We start from the raw sequence: 21,529 nt of genomic DNA, 5'->3' as shown, positions 1-21,529 counted from the left end.
TTGCAGTACTGAAGCCCTGTTGTGCATTTCTTAAATGAACATTTGCATTTGAACTATATACTATTATTATTTTCACAGTTTACAAAATGCAGACATAGCACCATGTTGTATAAATCACCATGACCAACTTTAAACATTCCATTCATTGAAAACTGCTACAAAACCTTTTAATCGTACAAACTGATCCATTTGACTAGTTATGCAAACTAGGTAGCTGTTTCATTGCCCTCCCAAATTTCTGGAATTACTCTTTCTTCTAGATCTTTTGTTAAATAGATTTATTTATTTTTTTGTTGATAGGATTTTTTTTTATAAGTCTATACAGAGTCTAGCACAATGGACCCTGAACTTGCCTGAAATACCAATGGACAACACCACCCCCCCATGTCCTCACCAAATCAACATTAAGGTAACAAAAAGGTAATAAAGTAGAACCAAGTAATTCTGTGAGCCATAAAAACCAACTATAATGCTGGAATATAATTTTAATGTTAAACTAGATGAATTGCAGTACCAGTTACAAAAATCAGAAAGAAATGCAAATTTTATTGTGACATTTATTTCCATTTGACTGGATTGATCTTCTGTGACTGAGTACTATTCCTCTTTTATATGTCTTAACCTTCAAACATTCATTGGTGATATGCATTATTTTGAAACAGCTTTATTTACCATGTGCTTACTTTTATAAATTTTACGTAGTCTAGCTCGGCATGCAATTTAATGGTAAAGTAATATGATCCAATGGCTAGGTGACATCAAAATGGGCAGACTTGCTCCTCTCTTCCCCTTGTCCTGGACAACTTCTCCAGCCACCTCCCCAGTGCTGGCACTGATGCATGACAAGTCTGTTCAGTGGAGTTAAATCAGCAGAAAAATATAAATTTTTTGGCAGAATTAGATTTTTTGCTCATTTATCTCCATGAATTATTTCACTGTGTGGTCACACGAATGACAGTGCTGATGCAAGGGCAGCAAGAGTACATGACTGAAGCTGGTGAAAAAGGAACGGCAGAAGAATTTTACAACTTCAGTGGCAACCCGTCATTAGGTCAGCATAGCCGTATCTTCACGCTACACCCTTCAGTTCACACTGAAGAGACAACAGGAGTTTTGCTTAGGTTAAGACTGAAATATGTATGTAATATAGGAATATATAATGACATGGTATTTGAGGTACAGCAACTATATTCTTTCCTGTAATACTAAAAGGCATTTTACTACTTGTTGCTATACTTGGAAAGTACTGCAGTCGTTAAGAGAATCCACGTAATGGAAAAATGTTAACTGAAAGTATGATAAATTATAAACTGTATCTCTAAAGAAAATAAGCAAAAGCCAATTAGCTCAGTGCTCCTCTTCAACAAACATGTGGAAACATATCCAATTATGTTGGGAAAAGCTAATTAAAATAAAATGAATAATCTAAATACCAGAACTAAATATTTCATTTTATAATTACCTTTCTCAAGAAGCTGGTTTTAACATAAGCTGTGAAATACTGTCGATCTGTCATGTTTGCAAGCTTTATAGACACCACAGTTGTTGGTCCGTTGCTTTTGTGTATACTGCAGTTTGCATTAGCAAGTAACCAATGTGACATTAAACATGCCTGTTTCTGATAAGGGTTTTCAAACATCTGAATATTTGGTTTAAGTATATCAGAATAAAGATCAAGGTATATCAACAACAGGAGTCTCATTCAGTCTTTTCATTACAGGAACTTAAAAAAAGAAGAAATATGACATAATACATAGCTTTATACACACGGTTAGCAGCATGTGACTATGCAGAATGTGAACATATGTACAAGAGGGACAGGAAGAAAAGAGGTTCTTTTGTTTGAAAAATCCACATGCAATCCAGGCATAACTGCAATTTTAATACTGAGAGAGTGGATGGCTATTAAAACTGTTTTGTGTTCTATGATATACATGGAAAAATGAAAGCTAGAAAATGGCATTCTTTCCTCTCAAGGTTGCAGAGGGATATTGAGAACAATGTGTATCGCGGAGAAGTATTCCTGTCTTAGAATCTCACAGAGCATGACGCAATTCTTCATTAATTAATTCTATTGAGCCTACATGACAAAACTGAGATTGAAATTACAATATATGAAAACATTTACTACATAAGGTACTAGCATCCAACTGGGAAAAAAACAGAAAACCAAAACTTGATTTTTATGTATGTATAGTTTAAACTTGAACAGAGTTGGACCTTGACTTCAGACAGCATAAATATGATTCATTAAACTGACCATGAGGCCTCCTTAGTAACGGCATAGTGGTACTAGCCTAATCGTGCTACCTTTTTCATTTGCAGGCAATCAGTATGGGAATGAGGCCTTTTATAACATGACAATATCTCAAAGGAAATCCCATTATGATGAAAATGGGGATTAGAATATACCATACTGACAAAGTGTAACCAATTAATGTTAGTTTATTGATGAATGAGACCCTTAATTTCAAACAATAGTATGCTAGTAACTACATATTGTTGACCCAGGGAATAATTTAATACATATATGAAAAATTCACATCTCAGAGGATGTAACACCTGAAGGATTTCTCTACACTTGTGCTGTTTCTTGTTACCTTTTCATTCCACCATTAACCACTATCAGAGATAGAAGGCTAAGTATGTGTTTAATCCTGTTTGGGCTCTTAAGTTTTCATTCTCATAGATGAAACCAAATTAAGCTTGTTGTGAGGTTTGCCACCAAGCGAAAACACTCCACTCCCTATTCTTTCTTACTAACACAGCCATTTCGGATGCTAAAATATCATGTTAATAATGTGATTTTTCAAATTCAGCTTGTTTAAATTATCAGGTTTGCAAAGTCAAGCATTGAAAATCAAGAAAAAATATAAATTTGCACGCACAGTTTTAATTTGACTTTAAGTACTTGGAGCCCAATAGACTTAGTGACATAATAATTTGTTTTTAGGATTCCTCCAATTCACTCACTTCACTGAGACAGAAATGTGCAGAGAAATGCAGGAAAAGAGAGAATTGTCTCATGGATAAGGTCTGCTGCCCCAGATAAATTAGCTATCATTCTTGTCTTTGTCTTAAAATTCTGAGGTGATATTGAATAAGTCACATCAACCAAAATTTCCCAGGAAAAACACAAACACTAGCCACATTTTCTAGATACTGGATTTGGAGCATCTGTGATCTGTTTTTATAATTTTTCCACTAACTGTAAATGAAATCTGCTCTGAACATAGGAGATGCATTATAAACATAAGTACTATAAATTATAAGAGTTTCACATTCCAAAACAGAACACCAAAATTCTTACTTTGATACTTCAAACTTTGTGTCTCCTTTCTCCCTGTCTGAAAAGGAACTGATGATATCCTTTGAACATTCAAGACCAATGATGTAAGAGTGTCATGAAGACTTATTAATTAAAGTGTGGAACCAAGTAAGATTCTATAACCACTGTTTATTATGGATGTTTATTATTGATGGCTGCATCTTCAGAACAAAATTTGAATAAAGGTCCATACTTTAAACAAACAAGTCATATGAACACTCATCATTTTTGGTAGATGCTGAGGTCCCCTGAGAATAGAAGCACAATGCAAATAAGTGGTAAGTTACAATGCATATAAACCAAGTGGGTGAAAAAAAGATGAGAATAGCTGGTTCTCAGTTCGTCCAAGTGCACAGCTTTTAATATTGTTTTAATGCTCAAATGTTAAGTAAAGTTAAGAAAAAAACTCGGACAGGAATAGATAATCCGCCAGTGTAAATGTGGCGGGCTACGAAAGAGAGATAAATAATTTGTCGTAGGGCACAAGAGTAAATGCCATGCTGATCGGTGTTAGCAAAGCAAGGAAAGGTATGAATATCTTTGTCTTTCCCTCAGTTAATTATGCCTGGTTTAGACTGATTGACACTGTACTTTAAAGACAAAAACTAAGTCATGAAATCTTTCAAATTATCATATTTGACTGAATTTTCATCCATTGATTTTACTCCACCTGCAGCACACTAGACAAGGTAATAATTTATGATAATTATATGAAAATATACAATTAATATTCATCACCTCTCATTTCTCATCACTTTAGATGATCAGTAATGCAGAGTAAAAATGCTGTCAGATTTCTAATTGCTTTGTAATGGGCCTGAAATAGGGAAATCGTTAAAGACAAACAATCTGTCACTTGTCTGTTACCTTAACTATCTATCACTTAAAAAAACCCTCATTAAATACATTGCTAATGAACGACAAAAGACTGTAGTCAGTGTGCCCAGATGTACCTTTTTAAACAATATTGTAAATTGCTTAAATAATTCCCAAGACGTTTTCAATCATTTTTGTGGAAATTTAATGGAAAACATATATTTTCAGTTCATGTTACATCTCATTTGTTCACATCATTATGACATTTAGTCTATCATATCCACATCTCCTGGGAGACAAAACTTTGGTTTTCTTTTTACTGTTGACAAATCTGACCCAATTAAAACAAATTCTGGAAGAACTTAACATTCAGATCTCTGACACCTTCCTCTTAAGAAAACTGAAAAAAAATTCCATTAGTCAGTTTTAAATAATCCTATCTCCTCCGAGGACTTTTAATATCTAGATTTAAAAGGAAGTGCAACATTGTTCAAAGTTGAACAAATTATTTTATCTTTCACAGCCAAAACAATTATTCCCAAGAGACAGAATGCAGAATTTTCACTTAACACTACTCTCTAGTCAGCTGTCTACAAAAGCTCTGACAGAAAACTTCATCTGAAAAAAATTCTTCTCACTGTACTGACTTAAACAGTCAGAATTAAAACAGTCCACCAGAACAAATATCAGTGAGACCCCATAGTGAAATATTGTATTATTAATTGCCACATTAATTAATTAATTGCTCTTATTAATTGTCACATTAAAACACTGGAAAAATGAAGAAAGCACAACCATAAAAATCATTTAAGACAAAATATCTGTGCATGACAAACATGCTCAATCTCTTAAATTTATCAAAATCAAATAAATATTCAGTGCTTGTTTATGTTGGTATATATATTAAATGCTAAAACACTACAGTTTAAGACAAAAGGTGTAAGAAGAATTGATGGCTGGAAATAGAAGCCAGGCAAATTCAAGTTTAGAATTAGGGACAAATTTTAACAGTAGGATGATTAGCTGTTGAAGCAGCCTTCTCACAAGTGAGGAATTTTCCATCTTTTCATACTGACAGTCAGACAGAACATACTGGACTCAGAACAGTCCTGTAACACATAAAAAATTCGGACTAGGTGATCCAGTGCTTTCTTTGGGCTTTATTCCTATGAATCCTATTTCTTGTCAGTTACAAGACAAACAAGAAAGCAGAGAAGGCTATGTTTTCAGAAAACCATTAATTAAATAAATAAACAAGTGCGCTAACAGACTAATTCAGGTGCAGTGCTTTGTACCAAGAACAGCACTACAGTATATGCTGAAGTTTAACAAATGTTAAATACTGTCCAGCTAGGGGAATATTTGTCCAGATAGGAATTATACTAAATAACTTTGCCTTTCCAACTATAAAAAGGCATTTTTTGCAAAAACTGTAATTTCTCAAATATTCTGAATATTCTAGATGCTAAGGAATCTTAGAAAGACTTGCCTTCTGATTTTTAGATAACATGCACATCGCTCTTTTGTACACATATATAGCAATATAAAACCAATACAAACAAAAAATGCCAAAAAAAAACTTTACTACTCTGAACACCACTTTGAAAAATACCAGTTGTCTTCAGAAGTAAAAAATGTAGTTAAATGTGAAAAAGTCTGCATTCTTAAAAGCCTCCATTCTTAAAAGAATAAAATAACAAGGGGCTGGTCCATAATTTGTACTTGTCTTTTATTGTATTAATATGTGACACAGTAGTCCAGTTAATTCCTTAAATAATTCTTTTCCTATACTTCTATGACCACACGGCACAATACTATGTGACAGTTTTAAATAAAGCATGTACTAAGATGTTAAATATTCTCACAAACAGTCTAAAAAATCCAACCTACACATAAATTATCTTCCATTCAACAAGAGAAAAAAGTTTTTTATCATATTTAGGTGTCCAGCTCCAGTGGAAGTAATAGCACCTATACATACCTACAAAATAACTTGTTTAAGATACTTAAGCAACTAATGAAGCCTGGTTTCTTACAGACATGGGTCCTATACCTCCCATTCTGGGACAACAGTCCCAGGTCTTCTCTGTGACTTCATTGTATCCACACACCCTAGAGTTTCATGGTAAGTTCCCCACACTTGCCTGTCACTTACCTACTTTTGCTGTCATAAGGGGAAAAAGCAGCAAATCCTACGGTGAGTTTGAACTACATGCTTACTTGCCAGACAGTAGCTGCCAAAAGCAATAGGTAGCTTTTGAGTTCAGGCAGTTTTGCCCTGCTTGCTCTCCCCTACATACCCATTTGATTTTAACAAGTCTTGAACTAACTTAATTTTGATCCCTCTAGCAATGAAAGATTATCAAATTGGCTTGAGATTGATCAACAGCTTCAAAAGTCATTACAACCAGACAGAGTATGATTAGCTAAGACTAACCTGAACATAACATTGTGACACCTGAAGCTGGATAGATTAAAATTAAAATAGAAACCGAGACACAAAGATTATAATACCAGAAAAGGCCAGATAATCCTGCAGTGATTTCATTTCATACTTTATGCATTTTGCAGCCCATGAACACCAAACTGTTATATTAAACAGCCTATTTTCTTTTACTTTGGCAGGACTGCTGAATATGCAGAGAAATGAATGAGCGTTTCACCTCCAAAATTGTTCCAATGACTTCAGAGATAATTCCTTAACATTTATAGTTAATTTTATATTGAACAACTAATTACAGATAATTATACTATTGAATACAAATGCTCACAATCTCTCAAATAACTGAGTTTAAACAACGTTATGAGCTGGCTTCAGACACCAATCCTATAACGAGTTAAAATGGAAAAAAACCTCTACATGCACCATTTAAGAATTTGGGGCATAAAGGATAAAAATGGATACTGTAAATGTATCCAGTCTGTAAGAGGATATTAACCATTTGTGGTAAAAGCACAGTTACAGTAACCAATCTCTAAGACATCACTTCATCTTTTACAATTTTCCTTTTAGTTTTCCCCCCTTCACAACAACAGTACTTGTTCGCATCTCAGCCCCAATCAATGGCTGAGGGGAATACATTAAGTGCTGTGGGCCATTCCAAGTTATACGTGGGCTGATTACAAGCAAAAATGAAGAAGGTAACTCATATAATCACACTGAAACCTTTGCCTGAGAGGTAAAATCTAATTTCTAAAGGGACTATGTAAATTAGCTCACACTTGATACATCTCATTTATAATTCAATGACTTAAGAGAAATATATAATTAGTCACACTGGGGCTGCAGAACTTAACACCACATTGACAGAGGGAGCTGGATTGTTCCAGGGCTCATACATGTACTGCTCAAGAGAAAAGACAAGTCTTTCCCATCTGACAAATATGGACGCTCATGTTACAAATTTGACCTCATTTACAAAAGTGCAGAAAAGGGGAAAATCCTAACCTACTGACTGTTTTGTAGAGACATTGATGACCAGGATAGACAAAAATCAGACCGATGCACAGGTCTTGAGCAGTTTTGTAGATTCGGTTTTTTCCTCACCTACCCAGAAAGTCTCTTGCTTCCCTACCATCCATGTTAAACTTTAAATAAATTCTCCATGTTTATGGTTCAGCCCTGATTGTCCCACATGCTTCCTGCGCTGATGGTTAATGGGAACGGCGTGCCAGGAACAACACTCCCAGTTCTCCCCACCGATGTCTGCACAGCCTGGCTGCTGCTCTACTTAAACAGTTCAGAGGGTATGAAAAATGACAAAAAGTTGCTTTATTTCTAACACATTGCATAAAAATATAGTCAAAGGAAGACTGCCACACATTCAAGGTATAGCGTGAGCTGAGTTTGTCTGGACTCATATTTAGGGATTTTGCTAACTAGGATCGACTGAGATTACAAAAGCTGAAGTGTACAGCACCAGCCTAAGCTTTTTTTAATATGAGGAAACGTTTTTTACATCACTACAAGTCTGCTTCCTGAGCTTAATATTTTTCATTAAGAGGATGTTCTTCCTCCCCCTTTGGGACAACCATTTTCTAGAAAGAAACCATCGTCTTACTCCGCCCACAGGGTCGGGGCAACTTGTAAGGGAGAAAGACGCAGGATAGTCACCGTTACGCCCGCGGTTTTCTCCGCAGACACACGCTGCCCGGAGCAGCCGGGCAGAGGGAACCCGACGGCCTGTTGTCGACCACACGCCGAGCCGATCCCCGGGGTGCCGCCGGGCCCGTGCCCCGCGCCCTCCGTGCTCGCCGGGCCCGCGGTGCCCCGGTGTCGGAGCTAAGCTGCAACGAGGGAAGGCCTGCAACGAAGGTGCGCCCCGGGTCTTCCCGGAGAAAAGGGGAACGGGGGTGTGGGGCGGCCCGGGCTCCCTCCCGCGCAGCGAGCGAGGGAGGGTGAAGCGGACCCCGGTGTCTTCTCGCACCTGGAGGCGGAATCCCGGAGGGGAAAGTGGGGGAGAAAAGGTGTTCCCGCTCGCCCCGGGGCGGGAACGAGCGCTGGAGGGCGGCCGGGGCCGTTACTTACAGAGGCCGGCGGCAGTCCCGCAGCTCCGGAGCGCCGCCGGTCGCCATGGAGACGGCGTCGGGCCTCGGCCACGGCTCCGCTTCCTGCCGGTGCCAGCGCCACTACTGCCCGGGTGGAAACAGGCTAAGGCGGCCCCATAAACTCCACGCGCGGCTGCGCTCCCCACCACCAGGCTAAAGGCGCAAAGCGACACGCGGAGGGGGGGGGTTGTTTCCCGCCGGACGAGTTATCCAAGGCACCGGCTGCCTCCATCGACGGGCCGGTGGCGGTGAGGGGCAGGTGGGTGTTCGCTCTTCGCTTGTCGGGGAGTGCCGGCCGGTGGTTCTGGCGACCGGGACCTCGAGGGCCTCAGCCCCCCGTGCTGAGGAGGCGGAGGCGGCGGCGGCGGCGGCGGCGGGAAGCCTCCATCGGGGCGCCTCCATCGGGGCCTGGCGTGCTGCGCGGGGCCTGGCGTGCTGCGCGGGGCCGGGCGGCCTCCCTGGTCCTCCTCCGCGGGTCCCGCCGGCCTCTCCCGCTGTCCCGGTCCGTGCGTCCCGCCTGCCGCCGTGTCGGTCGGCTCGGAGCCGCTGGGCTGGGCTGGGCTGGGTCCGCCGCGGCACAGCGGCCGCTTCGTCCTGGGCGGTGGGCCGCGGTGGGGCAGCGTGGCCCCAGGCGGGGTTTGGGGTTTCGCGTGTGTTTAAAAACCCTCGTGGGTTCACCGAAAGAAAAGGGGGTCTGCGTGGGGAAGGGTGTGGAGGGGCAGGGGCGGGCGTGGTGCTTCCCCGGTCGGGTGTGCCCTCTTTGCGGTGGTAACTCTGCGAGGTTGGAAAAACGTACTCCTCTTCCCCCATGAAAAAATGATTTCTTCTGCGGCATGAGTCACCAGAAACCAGCTGTAGTGTTGAAGTGGAAAAATAAAAAAATATCCTTTTACTTTCTTTCGACAATAAAAAAAGTCTTACAAAACTTGCAAAACTCTTCCCTACGTGGAGACAGTGTCACTTCTTACCAGAAAGTTTGTGATAAATTAGCCAGCACAAACTTGGGATTTCAGTATACCCTAGAATCTGCTTAAAGCTCAGTCATTACTGTGCTGATACTGGCGTTTTGATTCTTCTGTTTATTTTTTGCGTTCTGGGTCATTAGCTTGATGATAGATGGCCAAAAATAAAAAGCACCCAACTGGTTAGGTTTTTTTTTTTTAGTGACCTGTGCTAACTTTGTATGTTTTCATTCATTTTTGTTTGTTTCTTTGTTTGGTTTTTTTTTTTTTTCTCTTCTACTTTAATTTCAAAAAAGTTAAGCCTTCTTACCCAGAAGGATGAAGGAGGGTCCATAGTGTGATTATCATTGTGTAAAACCCGAGCCATACCTTTTTGTCTTCTTGCATGTATCTCATTCCAGAATTGATAAAATGTCACCCTTTTATGTACTTCATTTTTTCATATATTAAGTACAGTGTTGCTTCAAAATAAAAAAAATGTGTATTTTAAAAAGTCTATATATGAAAAGTGTATCTATAACCTGGGTAGGTTCAAAATAGTTCAGACAGTTAAAACACAAAATGATTTTAAAGGAGTATGGACAGCTTCTGAAACATGATATACTAAGCAACTGGGACAGGAAACACAACTTAGTTCACGTATGATGCTCTATGGGATGGAATGGCCATGTGAACTCAGCTGGTTTTTTGCACTATAGAGCTTATGTAAGGGTGTAGATGTGCTTGAGGGCTGCAATCTATTTCATGATCCTGTAGTTTGTCACATTTCCTCATTTTTGCTTTTTCTAATGGTTTCTCTTTCAAATTGTAATTATATTTTTTAAATTTTCTTACACAGTGCTAAGGAAGTAATTTCAAAGCCAGTCAGATTATGGCCTTTGAAAGGATAACACAAAAGGACTGGTACAAAATCCTGGGTGCAGAGCCATCAGACAGTCCGGCAGAACTAAAACGGAAGTACCAAAAACTTGCTTTATTAGTAAGTATTTTATTATTTAAGATGTGCAAAAATAAATCTTATAAACCAGTAAGATAACAATTGCAGGTTTTGTTTTTACATTTTTTGTATATATAGGATTAATCAGTGTATTTTATAATAGCAGTTCACTGAGGCTGGCTTAAGTTTGAAATAAACATCAGGAGTTTATGAGTTGTTACATTTTGCAAAGACGGGTTGTGGTGTTCTGGTTCCAAAATACTGATATGTCTTCCAGCTTTACTAATCATTCATGAGTAAACTGAAGCAAATACCTGTCCATCAGGTGCTCAAGAAAGGTCATTGTTTGTAGCACATAGTGATTAAATTTGCTAATTTATATTCGTGGTATTTACTGTCGTGCGTGCAGTTATAGTGTGCTGAATGCAACCCTTGAATATATAAAGACCAGATGCAAAGAGCAAAAAGAAGCTCTTCCTGATAGCCTGCAATAACGGAATAGAAAATGTATAGGAGGAAAATATGTTAATATCATTATTTTTTTTTAAAGTTTCTGCTGCATTTTTGTGGAGTCATGTTTTTGGTCATGCATTAAGACTTGATGTTCTGTGAAGTCCCTTAATTTTTCCTGTACTCCTGGTATACATGTATAAGAATCTCAGAGCTTCACCAGATTGCTTTGTATGATTCTTGGTTCTTCTTTTTTATTCCTTCCCCTGAATTCAGGCTTTTTGCTCAACAGGTGCTTTGGCATGGCTTTCTGAGAAAATGGGGTGTATTTTTTTGGTACTGTTGACCATTTTCAACCAAATTTGATAAACAAATAGAATTCCCAAGGTAGCCTAATTTCTTAAGTTTCTTGAAAACTGGCAACCTGGTAGAGAAGAAGGAAGAAGGTGAGCAGAACTCTAGTTTTTATATATTCCTTTAGGTAACTGCTATCTAGACTCAGTATTGGTAGGGCATTGGAGAGTACATCCATGGCTGATCTTGCTTGGTTTGAGGTGTTAGAATGAATGTGATAAGATGTTGGGATATTTAAGCGAGGTAAACAGGAGACTGAGTTTTGTTAGAGTTGAAATAAGTTCATGGGTTCGTTGGGTGGGGTGGTGGTGTTTGTTTGGCTTATTCATTTTATTTCTACCCTCTGTGGAAACTGTTTTAAAGGTCATTTCACCGGTATGTTCCAAATTCACACATTTTGATACTCTTTAGTTGAATTCGCTTAAGGATTCCTGCTGTACATCTACTCCTCCTCAGTGCTTCCTGCTAACTTATTTCTTTGCCTGTAACTGATCTGTGTAGTTGGTGTCTTAAGCTTCAATACCTTACAAGATGTTTGCATGCAGATATAGTACATAAATCCTTAGAACTTCACTGTTAAACATTAGAAGAACCAATGTAGGAGAGCGCTTTGGAAACCAAGCTTCTTGGTTCTGCTTTTAATAGAAGCTGTTGTTTTCTTGGACCTCCTAATGTTTTTGGTCTACTGAATTACTAGTAAAATGTGAATAAAATATTAATAATGATGTTGTTGTTCTTAATGAAAACAATAGGGAGATCACAGTGTAAAGTACCTCTTCTGTTCAGATAGGGGACTAATTTAAACTGAATACTGTAATGGAATCAATATATTTCTTTCACTATGAATGTATAGTAATGGAATTAAAATCGTATGTAAAGTATTGTTCAGAGCTGTTTGCCACAGAACTGAAACTATGTAGTGCCTTTCCTGTGTGAATTTTTTTTTTTAAATGAAAGTGACCCTTTACTTTCATGTAATTATTTTGAAGTCTATGAAGCCAGAATTGTTGGAGTTTACAACTCTCTGTTTACATCTATAACTATAGTTTTAGAGGATGAAAATACTATTTTAATATACAAGCTTTTCTTTAGAACCCTATATTTCTAGGCTAATTGGTTACAGCTCTTTATTTGAAAAGTCACTGAGAAATGTTAGAGAAGATGAAGATACTCCCCCGCTGCCCCCCCGGCTCAGAATTCTTTTGCTATCTGTGATGGATCTCTGACTAAAAAGCCACACTGATCTTTACTTGTAGGTGTTTTCTGCAAGACAGATCAGCTTGTCTGTTGTTGTTACCATATGTCCTGTCTCTATTCATCTTACAGACTCTAATTGTTTGTCTACTTACTAATACAGCATTGAGCACAGTCAGTCTGAAGTCTTGAAAAGCATGGTGGTAATAAAACAACAGTTATTTTTATGCACCTTAAAAACTCATTGGCTGTGTGTAGGAGCGACTGAGGCTACAGTACATACTGTCACTAAAAGGTGTTCATATAACGCTTAGTTACAGCGTGAAAGTTCTGCCACAGATGTTGTTGAGTCTGAGGGGTTCTGTGGTTGAAAAAGTTGTAACACTTTCATGAAAGAAAAGTCTGCCATGGCATTTTAACACAAAAAATACTCCGATTCAGAGATTCATGAGCTGTGGACTTCTGAATATTGGTGGAATATACAAGGGAGGTGTTGCTGTATGTTTGTCTTGTCCTGATACTATTCCCTAGGCATCCACTGTTCACTGTCGGTAACAAGCACAGCACTGGATGGACCTCTCGTCTTACCGGTTGTGCCCTATTCATAACTCGCTTGCTTCCCCAGTAAGAGCTTGTACTTGGAGGTCTTGTCAGTTAGAGGTATGAAGCTACCAAAGTGCTCATTTGGGTTTTCTAAAGCTGTTGGAGATTGTGATGGTAGAAGTAGTAGTATTGGTGTGGGCAGAGAACAGGTCTACATGCAGGTGTTTTTATGTACTGTGGTAGTAGTCCATTATCACAGTGACTCCAGTTTAGAAGCTGGAATAGGAGATGAGCACAGCCATGTATTGCCTATTAAAAGATTTCATGACAAATTATATGGCCAATACAGAAAGTTTTCTGGCTTATGTGTAGCAGCAGACATTAACCTCCTGTGCTAATTACCTTAAAATCCAGAAGTTTGTAAAGCAACTTGCAGCTTGGATACCAACTGCAATTATTATGACAGTCATTCTGTAATCATCAATATTCTGATCGCAGATGTTCATTAGCATCAAGTATAATAGATGGTAGAGTTTATTTTTTAAAATAATTCTGCAGTTTAAATAAAAATGGCAAATGTCTGAGTCTAAGCCTTCTTCAAATGATCCCGGTGCTTCATGTTGAGCATTTGCTTTTTGCCATCTGCTATTTTCTGTTTGTCAACACATGTATGCTTAGCATCTTGAATGAACAGGCAGATGTAAATTTCCGAAGCTAAAAAGAGTTGGAGATCTTGCCATATGTCATCCAAAAGATAACTGTATTTGTATTTAAATCTCAGGACTGACCTTAATAATACAAAGTAGTACGCAATTAAAAATGGTTGAATTGTAGGTTTGTAAGAATGATTTCGTAACAGCAAATGAGCTTAAAACTGATCAATTTTTAAAACATAACTTGTTTTTGTCATTTCTAACAAGTTGATGATAGAAAATGGTAATAACCCATAACAAATAAAACTGTACATACGCACCCTACTAGAGTGAATACATTTACTTACCATTTTGCCATACTTTGCTTTGCTGCACTTACTTTTTTCATTTGCTCACGTCACAACATATGTTTAAGTGAATTATTTTACTACAGGTAATATCAGTGTCATCTTTAAGAGGAGTATTAATTTGATACAGAAAATAGCACGTTTGGCCTAAAAGTAGTGGTATAGCACAGGTTTGCCTAAAAGTAATGGTATTTTTTAAATCAGTTTTTTTTTCTTCTCACCTTCTAAGTATTTAAGTAAAAGTTCATATTTATAAAATTTCTTTGCAACTTAATGACACTTAAATTTATTTCTTTTAAATTCTTGTCCATTTATGTGACTGATACCTGGATCATCCTGATACTTTATTATTTTAACAGTCAACAGCAGCTAAAGACAACAGACTTTTGGGCACAAGATGTGTGTGACACTGGCAATTTTATAAATAGCTTATTTTTAAAACAAAATCCAACTGTTGTGTATGCTGGCTCATCCTCCGGTGTCTTCTCTGGCAGAAGCTCTGTGCTAGTAAAGGAAAAAAAAAAACAAACCATTAGAAGTGTGTCTTTTGTAACCAGCATAGCTCTATGCAAAGGTTCCTTGATTGGCTGTTTTAAGTTCATGCTGAAGTGCTTTCTGAAGCATGGAAGACTTACAGTTTCCATACTCTGAGGGGAATCACAATAAATTTTGAGAATTAATAAGTTGTCTAAGTAGTAGGAGTTTGGTCTTTAATCTTCTGTCTTTGGAACATGCTGATGGTTTTGAGATATTTGGGCTACATACAGCCAGTCATCCAGTTACATACACAGTAGTTTCAACAAGACTTCTTAAATGGATAAACAGGTTTTATGCTCTATACTTAGTTTTTCAAGGAATCCATACAGCTTTTAGGAAGGACAGTGCTTATGTTCTGTTTCTTAATGTGTATAAAATTAACAGAGGATGACGTTAGAGCAACAAAAATAGGATATTGGGGGAAAAAATTACACTTGTCTTATTATTGGCACAATTTATACATCTCCTTTTGGTCTAGCACTTTGTGGTCAAAGAATGAGTTGCCAGATTGTTTTCAAATTTTCATGTAGCTGCTCTATATCTGAAAACTGCTTTTTACAGTGAATAAAGTCACCAAACGCATAAGCTTTGTCTAGATGAAAATCAGGTGTCTGTTCCTGTTGATGCTGATGATATTATAGGATACCTTTCAACTGGAAAAAAAATTATTGTACAGGAAAATTATATGCTGCTGTTACAATGTGTGCCCTAATCTTAAAGAAAATCCATGTAATTTGAGCAGGGAGTATGCAGGAAGCTCTTATTTTTAATATGGTGAGGAACTAAAATGTGCCATTTAACACATAGTGTTACAAAGATTATCTTTTTATTGGAAGGGGTGGTGTGTGTATAGAAATACAAAGTGTTAAGGTGATCACTTAATCTGTTTGAAAGAGTAGAAAATTTGAAAACAGAGAGGATCAGGCATAGGTGAGAATGACTCAGCAACAATAAAAAAGGACATTAATAGAAATTTAATTTAATGAAGCAAAATAACTTCAAGAAGAGATTGTTCCATTGAGCTTGTGTAGAGGAAAGACATCTGTTTTTCTGGAGAGAAAAAAAATAATCTGTTATATCTTATCAGATTTATGTACACATCTAAATTCTGCAATCACAAGAAATGCAGAGTGTTACTTATGTGAAGTTAAAGATCTGCTGCCGTGATTGTTGTGTTAAAGTTTGTTCCAAAATAAATTGTGTTACTCCTGAAAGCGCTTGCCTGCTGAGGAACTTCTTTTCATGATGAGTTTAAGTTGAGAATTTGAATCTTTAAAATGAAAACACTTTGAGCTTTGTATCAGAAGTCTCATAATAATGCTTTTCATAATGGAAATTATGCAGTGTGTGTATTCCTTATTATAATAGCTTTTGCAGTTTTTTTATTTTTTGTTTTAATAGCAGCATACTTGTTAGAGATGCTTAACAGATCATCATGCTTAGCTAACTATAGTTTCAGCTAACTTGTAGAAAATGGATTTTGTAATTTGACTATAAACAGAACAAGTTCAGTGCAGCCTGGTTGTAGCTTGGCTGAAGTTAATATAATTGCAAGAGAGAGAAAGAGATAAGCCACTAAGATTAATACGAAGGACTGTTGTTTTGACACTCTGGGTAGTTTTATTTTGAGCTGTTCTTTACATCTGATTTACTACTTAGGACTTTAATAAAATACAAGGGAGCATATTTTCAAGTTGGGGCTCGAAAAATTCATTAGCTTATGTAGTATATAATGAACCTCAGTGTTACAGAAGTCACTAGTTCAAACAGCTTGATTAGCCAGATCATGATCATGCTGATGTTCCTGATGCTGTTTAAGCTATTAGAGCTTTTGTTCGATTCATCCACCTGATTTTTTGTGGTGGTGGTTTTTTGGGTGTTTTTCTTACACCAGAAGACGTCATTACGATATTCAGTAGTAAGTCTGAAGAACGAGTATTTACCCAGGCAACGATCACGTTGCAGTAACGGGAACTTTAATCAATCTGAATGGTATCACAAATTTGTGTCAAGATGGTACTTAAAAGCCAAACGTTTTGGAGATGCGTGATGCTGCCACATAAGAGTGATACAGAGTGCTGCGTCTGAGCCAAAGCTCCTGCTTGCTCAGTCAGAATTGTGTGAAGATGTAATGCTGGTGGCACTCGGTCCTTGGGCCTTACCTGCTCTTGTTAGGGTAGCTGGCCAATGGGAGCGTGTGTTCTGTGTAATTAGGCAGCTGGCTAATCAAATGAAATGCAGTGATTAACCAGTTAGTCCTCTGATTGGTCAGCAGCCAGCTGGACCGCGCACTCCGGACACAACCTGTACAAGAACAGGCTGAGAAAGGTATCCTGACTTGCAGAAGGGATGGGGGCCAGAGAGGTCAGGGATGTAGGTGAAGAGAAAAAGGATGTAGTAAGGTACCATGGCAGAAAAAAGGGACATGTGACCGTATTGGTATATAGCCTGCAGTACTCCTTTATGAGAGGTGGGTGTCTACCGTATCTCAGTTTGTATGGAGCGATGTCTCACTTTTTATTACTTTGTAATGCGTAATTTTTTGTATTGTTTTTTTAAAGATGTAGGTGAATTTTAACAAGTGGATGGTGTGAACATCCCTGTAGGAGAAAGTTATTTTTAACTGTTATATTGAATATGAGAAAACTCATAGCATCACAAAATAAGCCAGCAAGTAAGCAATATATTGCTTATCCAGGTAGTTCAGCCAGTTGTGAAAGTAATGTTAGTATGGAAAATTATTTCTAAATTTAATCTCTTTACTTACTGGGCTATTGTCCATAGCTTATTTGTTATGATGAGCAGCTTCTGATACTTCATCCTCTGTAGTTTTAAGGTACATACATAAGAACAGAATGGGCATCGGGCAATTGGAATGTGAGATTCAGCTAATGCGTGCTTGGCCTTTAATGTAATTTATGCTCTGCAAAGGAATCTGATGCCTCTCTTGAACATTTTGTGCACAGGTTATGTAAGTTATTAATCATCACAATATATTAAAAATAGAATCTACACTGTCTTTGGTAGGTTTTTTGTGAAAGGTGTTCCATACTTACAAATATTCACTGTGTCCTGAGGCAGTATAAAATTAAAATTCTGATTAAAAATAGAATCTTAAATACTAGTTTATTAAATTCCATAAAGATGTTTGTTTACTTAATAGTTGCAAGTGTTCTTTCAGCACTTTTGCAGACACACTGAAGTAGTTTTACATTGCGCAGTGTGCTTTTTATCTCATTTCTAAAGTGAGATGTCTGAAATAAAAATCATGTAGTGGAAGATATGAATTAAAGCACAAATAAGGAAGCTGCAAAGACAGGCATAATGTTTTCACGTAAGTAAATGTTCTGATTATTCTGATGTTTGAGCAGCCACTGTCAAGAGTACCTTGAGTTGTTCAATATTTTCAAATCAGACTATTTATTTAAGTGCCTACTTCCGAAAATTTAAGCACTGGGTCAATTATGTAAAGAACCTATAATCCCAGAACATGAGTTTGAAAGGGTAATAAATGTTAAAGGTAGAATCAATCATCTTGCAATAATTGTGTTTATATAAGGTTATCTTATTGCTATTAAATGAAATTGACCACATTTGTGTTGAATCTGAAATAGTTACTAGATTTTTAAAATATTGTAGTATGATGCAGTAACCTGTAAAACTTAGTGTTTTGGGGACTTGTTTTGGCTGGGATTTTTTTAGGTGTAAATAAATTATCGGTATGTAATTTTGCCTTATGTGTAAAATGCATAATATAATTATGGAAATTTGTTAAAGCAACACATTCCTTCTTTCCTCCACCTTTAAACACTTTAGAGTCAGAAAATCACAATGTGAATGACATAACTGTCCCACCCTCTTCCTTTTCCTTGCCTCAGTGCATCATGAATGCTTTCTCATCTCCCATTGAGCCCAAATGCTCAGCAGACATGAGCTCATTTGAACTGATTTAATGCAGAAGCGAATTCTTATACCTGAAGGGCTGCCTTGTAGGACACTTTGTAGGTAGCTTGTATTAGTACAGTAAGAAAGTTCAGCTTTTTTGTGTTTGTCTGCTAGTCATTTGGAGAACCTCTGTCATTTAATTTTCAGTATGTTAAAAGTAACGCTTTAAGGCTGAAAAGTCAATAATCAGATATTTCTAAAAGTTGACCCTTTGTTGTTATTCCCAACAGACTAACAATAATGAAAAAATTCACAGTCTGTTGCTTAGATTTATGACCTAAGAATGCCCATGGTCAAAGAAAGTAAAGATGAACAAGTTTTCTGAGCAACATTTTAGCTAACATTTTTCTTTTCTTGACATAACATTAAATAGTAACTAATTAGGTGTTTGAGGAGAGGCTGAACAAGAGTTCCTCTTTTAAGAGGTACTTATATTCTGTTGGAGCATGCCCGCAATCCAGTGTTAGTTCCTACTGCTACAGAAGAGCAATGCAAAGTATGGGCGTGGTGGGATTCCCTCAGTGTAACTATGGCTTCTGTAAATGTTGCTGTTGAAACTCAAGTGATGAAAACCTTGGATTATTGCTTTACAGTTGCTGATCTGTCCTAGGTGATGACTTTACCTTTTCATCTCCACCTCTTGACTATTCCTTCCTAAAATGGGGAAGTTCTGTAAAGGCTAAGACCGTCTACATAGACTGCTTATTAAATATCAATGGCAAAAAGCTCAGTAACAAAGTCTGTTAAGTGAGCAGAGTATTCTGTAGTCGCATGATTTCCTTGAGTCATCTGGAAAGTATGCCCTTTTAGTAGTTACAAGGACATAGAGTCAAAGTTGTTTCCTTCCTGCAAATTGAGAAATTTGCCAACCGCAACCAACCTTGAATTAGAAGTTAAACACCAAACTACTGATCAATCCAGATATGAATGCATCCTTTAAGCTATCAGTGTAAATCCAGTCCAAACTAGATGCAAAGTTTATGTGATTCTATGCATTATGTCTGGAATTGTTTTGTCACTATGGCTATGAAATTTTGAAATAACTGAATGCCAATGTGTTTTTTGGTTTTGTTTTTTGTTGTTGTTTTTTAATACTGGTATGATATCTATATGTCCATGAAATGGAGTCTTTGTGCCATAGTCATAGCATAATTCATGGCTTCTGATTTTAAGGGTTGAAACTTCTCAAGAGGCTTCAGACTTATTAGGCATTGCCTAAGATAGTAAAGTATTGTCCGTACAAACAGGCTGTGGTGCTTCTGTTTTTATTTGGAGACTGTGTAACATGTATTACTAATGTATCTCTCAAGTTAAGCTGCCTTATCAAAGGTAAGTGGTTTCTTCATAGGTTCTGCACCCAAATGTTTTCTGAAGTGCTAAATTCTGTTAATATTTAGCTTTTCATGTCCATTTTAAAAGTTATAATTCAACTGGGGCTTAACCTGTTATTTTGAGATCATGAATGGCTTCAAATACTATAGAGATTTTGTATTGCTCCCAGAGGTAGGGACAGCTGAAAGAAATATTTTCAGGAAAACAAAAAACCAAAACTACTTGCAACTTTTGAAGTGTTACGCCAGTGTTACAGTTATGACTGCTAACAATTTTTTTTAGAAAGTCCTCTATTCTTCAAGGCCTGCTTTCCACAGTGACTTCTGCAGCTGGAGTGCTTTAGGGACTTTGATTATTTTGCATTACGCTTAAATCTGACCTCTTAAAGGTCTCTGGTTTTAGGTATTCCATATGAATCTGAAAATCAGTGGTATACTTTGGTTTGGGCATGGGGGGGACAATACAAAAAACTGTGCTTTGTGCTCAGCAGTTCCTCGGAAGTTGTGGGGTGTCAAAGTAGTTGACTTTCTTAGCCTGCAGAAAGGTCTTCATCTTGCAAGTCACGGTGCCAGCTGAAGACTACTGCCCCTAACTGCCTGTCCCTGCCCTTCTGCCAGATGCTGCTCAGCCAGGAAATAGCATCCTGTGGGTTTTCCTTCATCCACTACCGTACATATCAGCTGGAAAAGTTCAGGCCCATTTTTTTCGGTAGTTTAAGCAGCCTGGTTGTTTGTGGTTTTTTGGGGTTTTTTTTACAATACAGTACATGATTCTGGGGTTTGCTTTCACATGAAAGGAGCGTTTGCCTAAACTAGTTTCCTAACCATTTGTGTAACTGGCATTACTGTATGACTAGGGCCACATTAACTTATGCCTAAACAATGGAGCATTGTTTAATGTGACAACAGTGTAAATTGTGAGCACAGGGGCTGGAAATTTAGAAGGAGCTTTTAGGATTCCCTTTATATTTTTATTTTTACCTTTATACTCATATAAATTTTAAAATGTTTCATTTCTTTGCTAGTTTTTGGTGGGGTTTTTTTATTGCTTTATCTTCTGCTGTCTAGCATAGTTTCCAAAAGGCTTTTTAAAGTAGCTTTTAAGGCTCTTGGGTGGCTCTTTGTAGGAAAATAAGGAGCCATGGAAGCAGAAGAAAATGAAAGAGAAGCTGTTTCTAAAGATGTTCTTTTTGGTAACCATAGGTTCTGTTTTCTCTCCTCATTTTCATACCTTCATTAGCCAAATTAATTTTTGCTTCTACTTATACAACAACAGTTGATTTTTCTTTTTTATCACTAGAAGCTGAAACTTGACATTTCATTTCAGCATTAAGTTTGTTCAAGAGCTGAAAAGGATGAGAAGTGTGAATATTTAATGTGAAAGTCATGTGAAGTAATTACTGTTTTGTTGGACTCTTCTCAGTCTAAAGGGGTTAGGTCTTTCTAGAGACTGGGGAATAGGGGGTGAAAGCACTAAGAGTTCATTACTTAGTTTTCTGTACGATGGACTAATTGCTGCTGCAGAAATGTAGTCCATTTCCCTTGCCAATGCAATAGGTTATCCTTCTCCTCTTGAGAAAGTTT

The 21,529-nt window shown here is 37.5% G+C and overlaps 1 protein-coding gene across 4 annotated transcripts in view; it reads left to right on the top strand.

The window, feature by feature from the left end:
* Window positions 1–8,895: 8,895 nt before the first annotated feature.
* The window catches only part of DNAJC24 (DnaJ heat shock protein family (Hsp40) member C24), a 42,742-nt gene continuing 30,108 nt past the window's right edge, over window positions 8,896–21,529 (top strand). For 3 of the 4 annotated variants that reach the window (XR_007508480.1, XR_007508479.1, XM_049819963.1), the window contains exons 1-2: window positions 8,896–8,951; window positions 10,493–10,633. Coding sequence is in view for 2 of the 4 variants with exons in the window: in XM_049819963.1 (XP_049675920.1) it covers window positions 10,526–10,633 (108 nt within the window). In the remaining 2 variants the exon portion in view is untranslated. Of the gene's footprint in view, window positions 8,952–9,172; window positions 9,195–10,492; window positions 10,634–21,529 lie in introns of those variants that run through there. The other variant, XM_049819964.1, reaches the window with a different exon arrangement.

This window comes from Accipiter gentilis, chromosome 17, assembly GCF_929443795.1.
Source record: "Accipiter gentilis chromosome 17, bAccGen1.1, whole genome shotgun sequence".
NCBI lineage: Eukaryota > Metazoa > Chordata > Aves > Accipitriformes > Accipitridae > Astur > Astur gentilis.
This window is presented reverse-complemented; position numbering and strand designations above follow the sequence as displayed.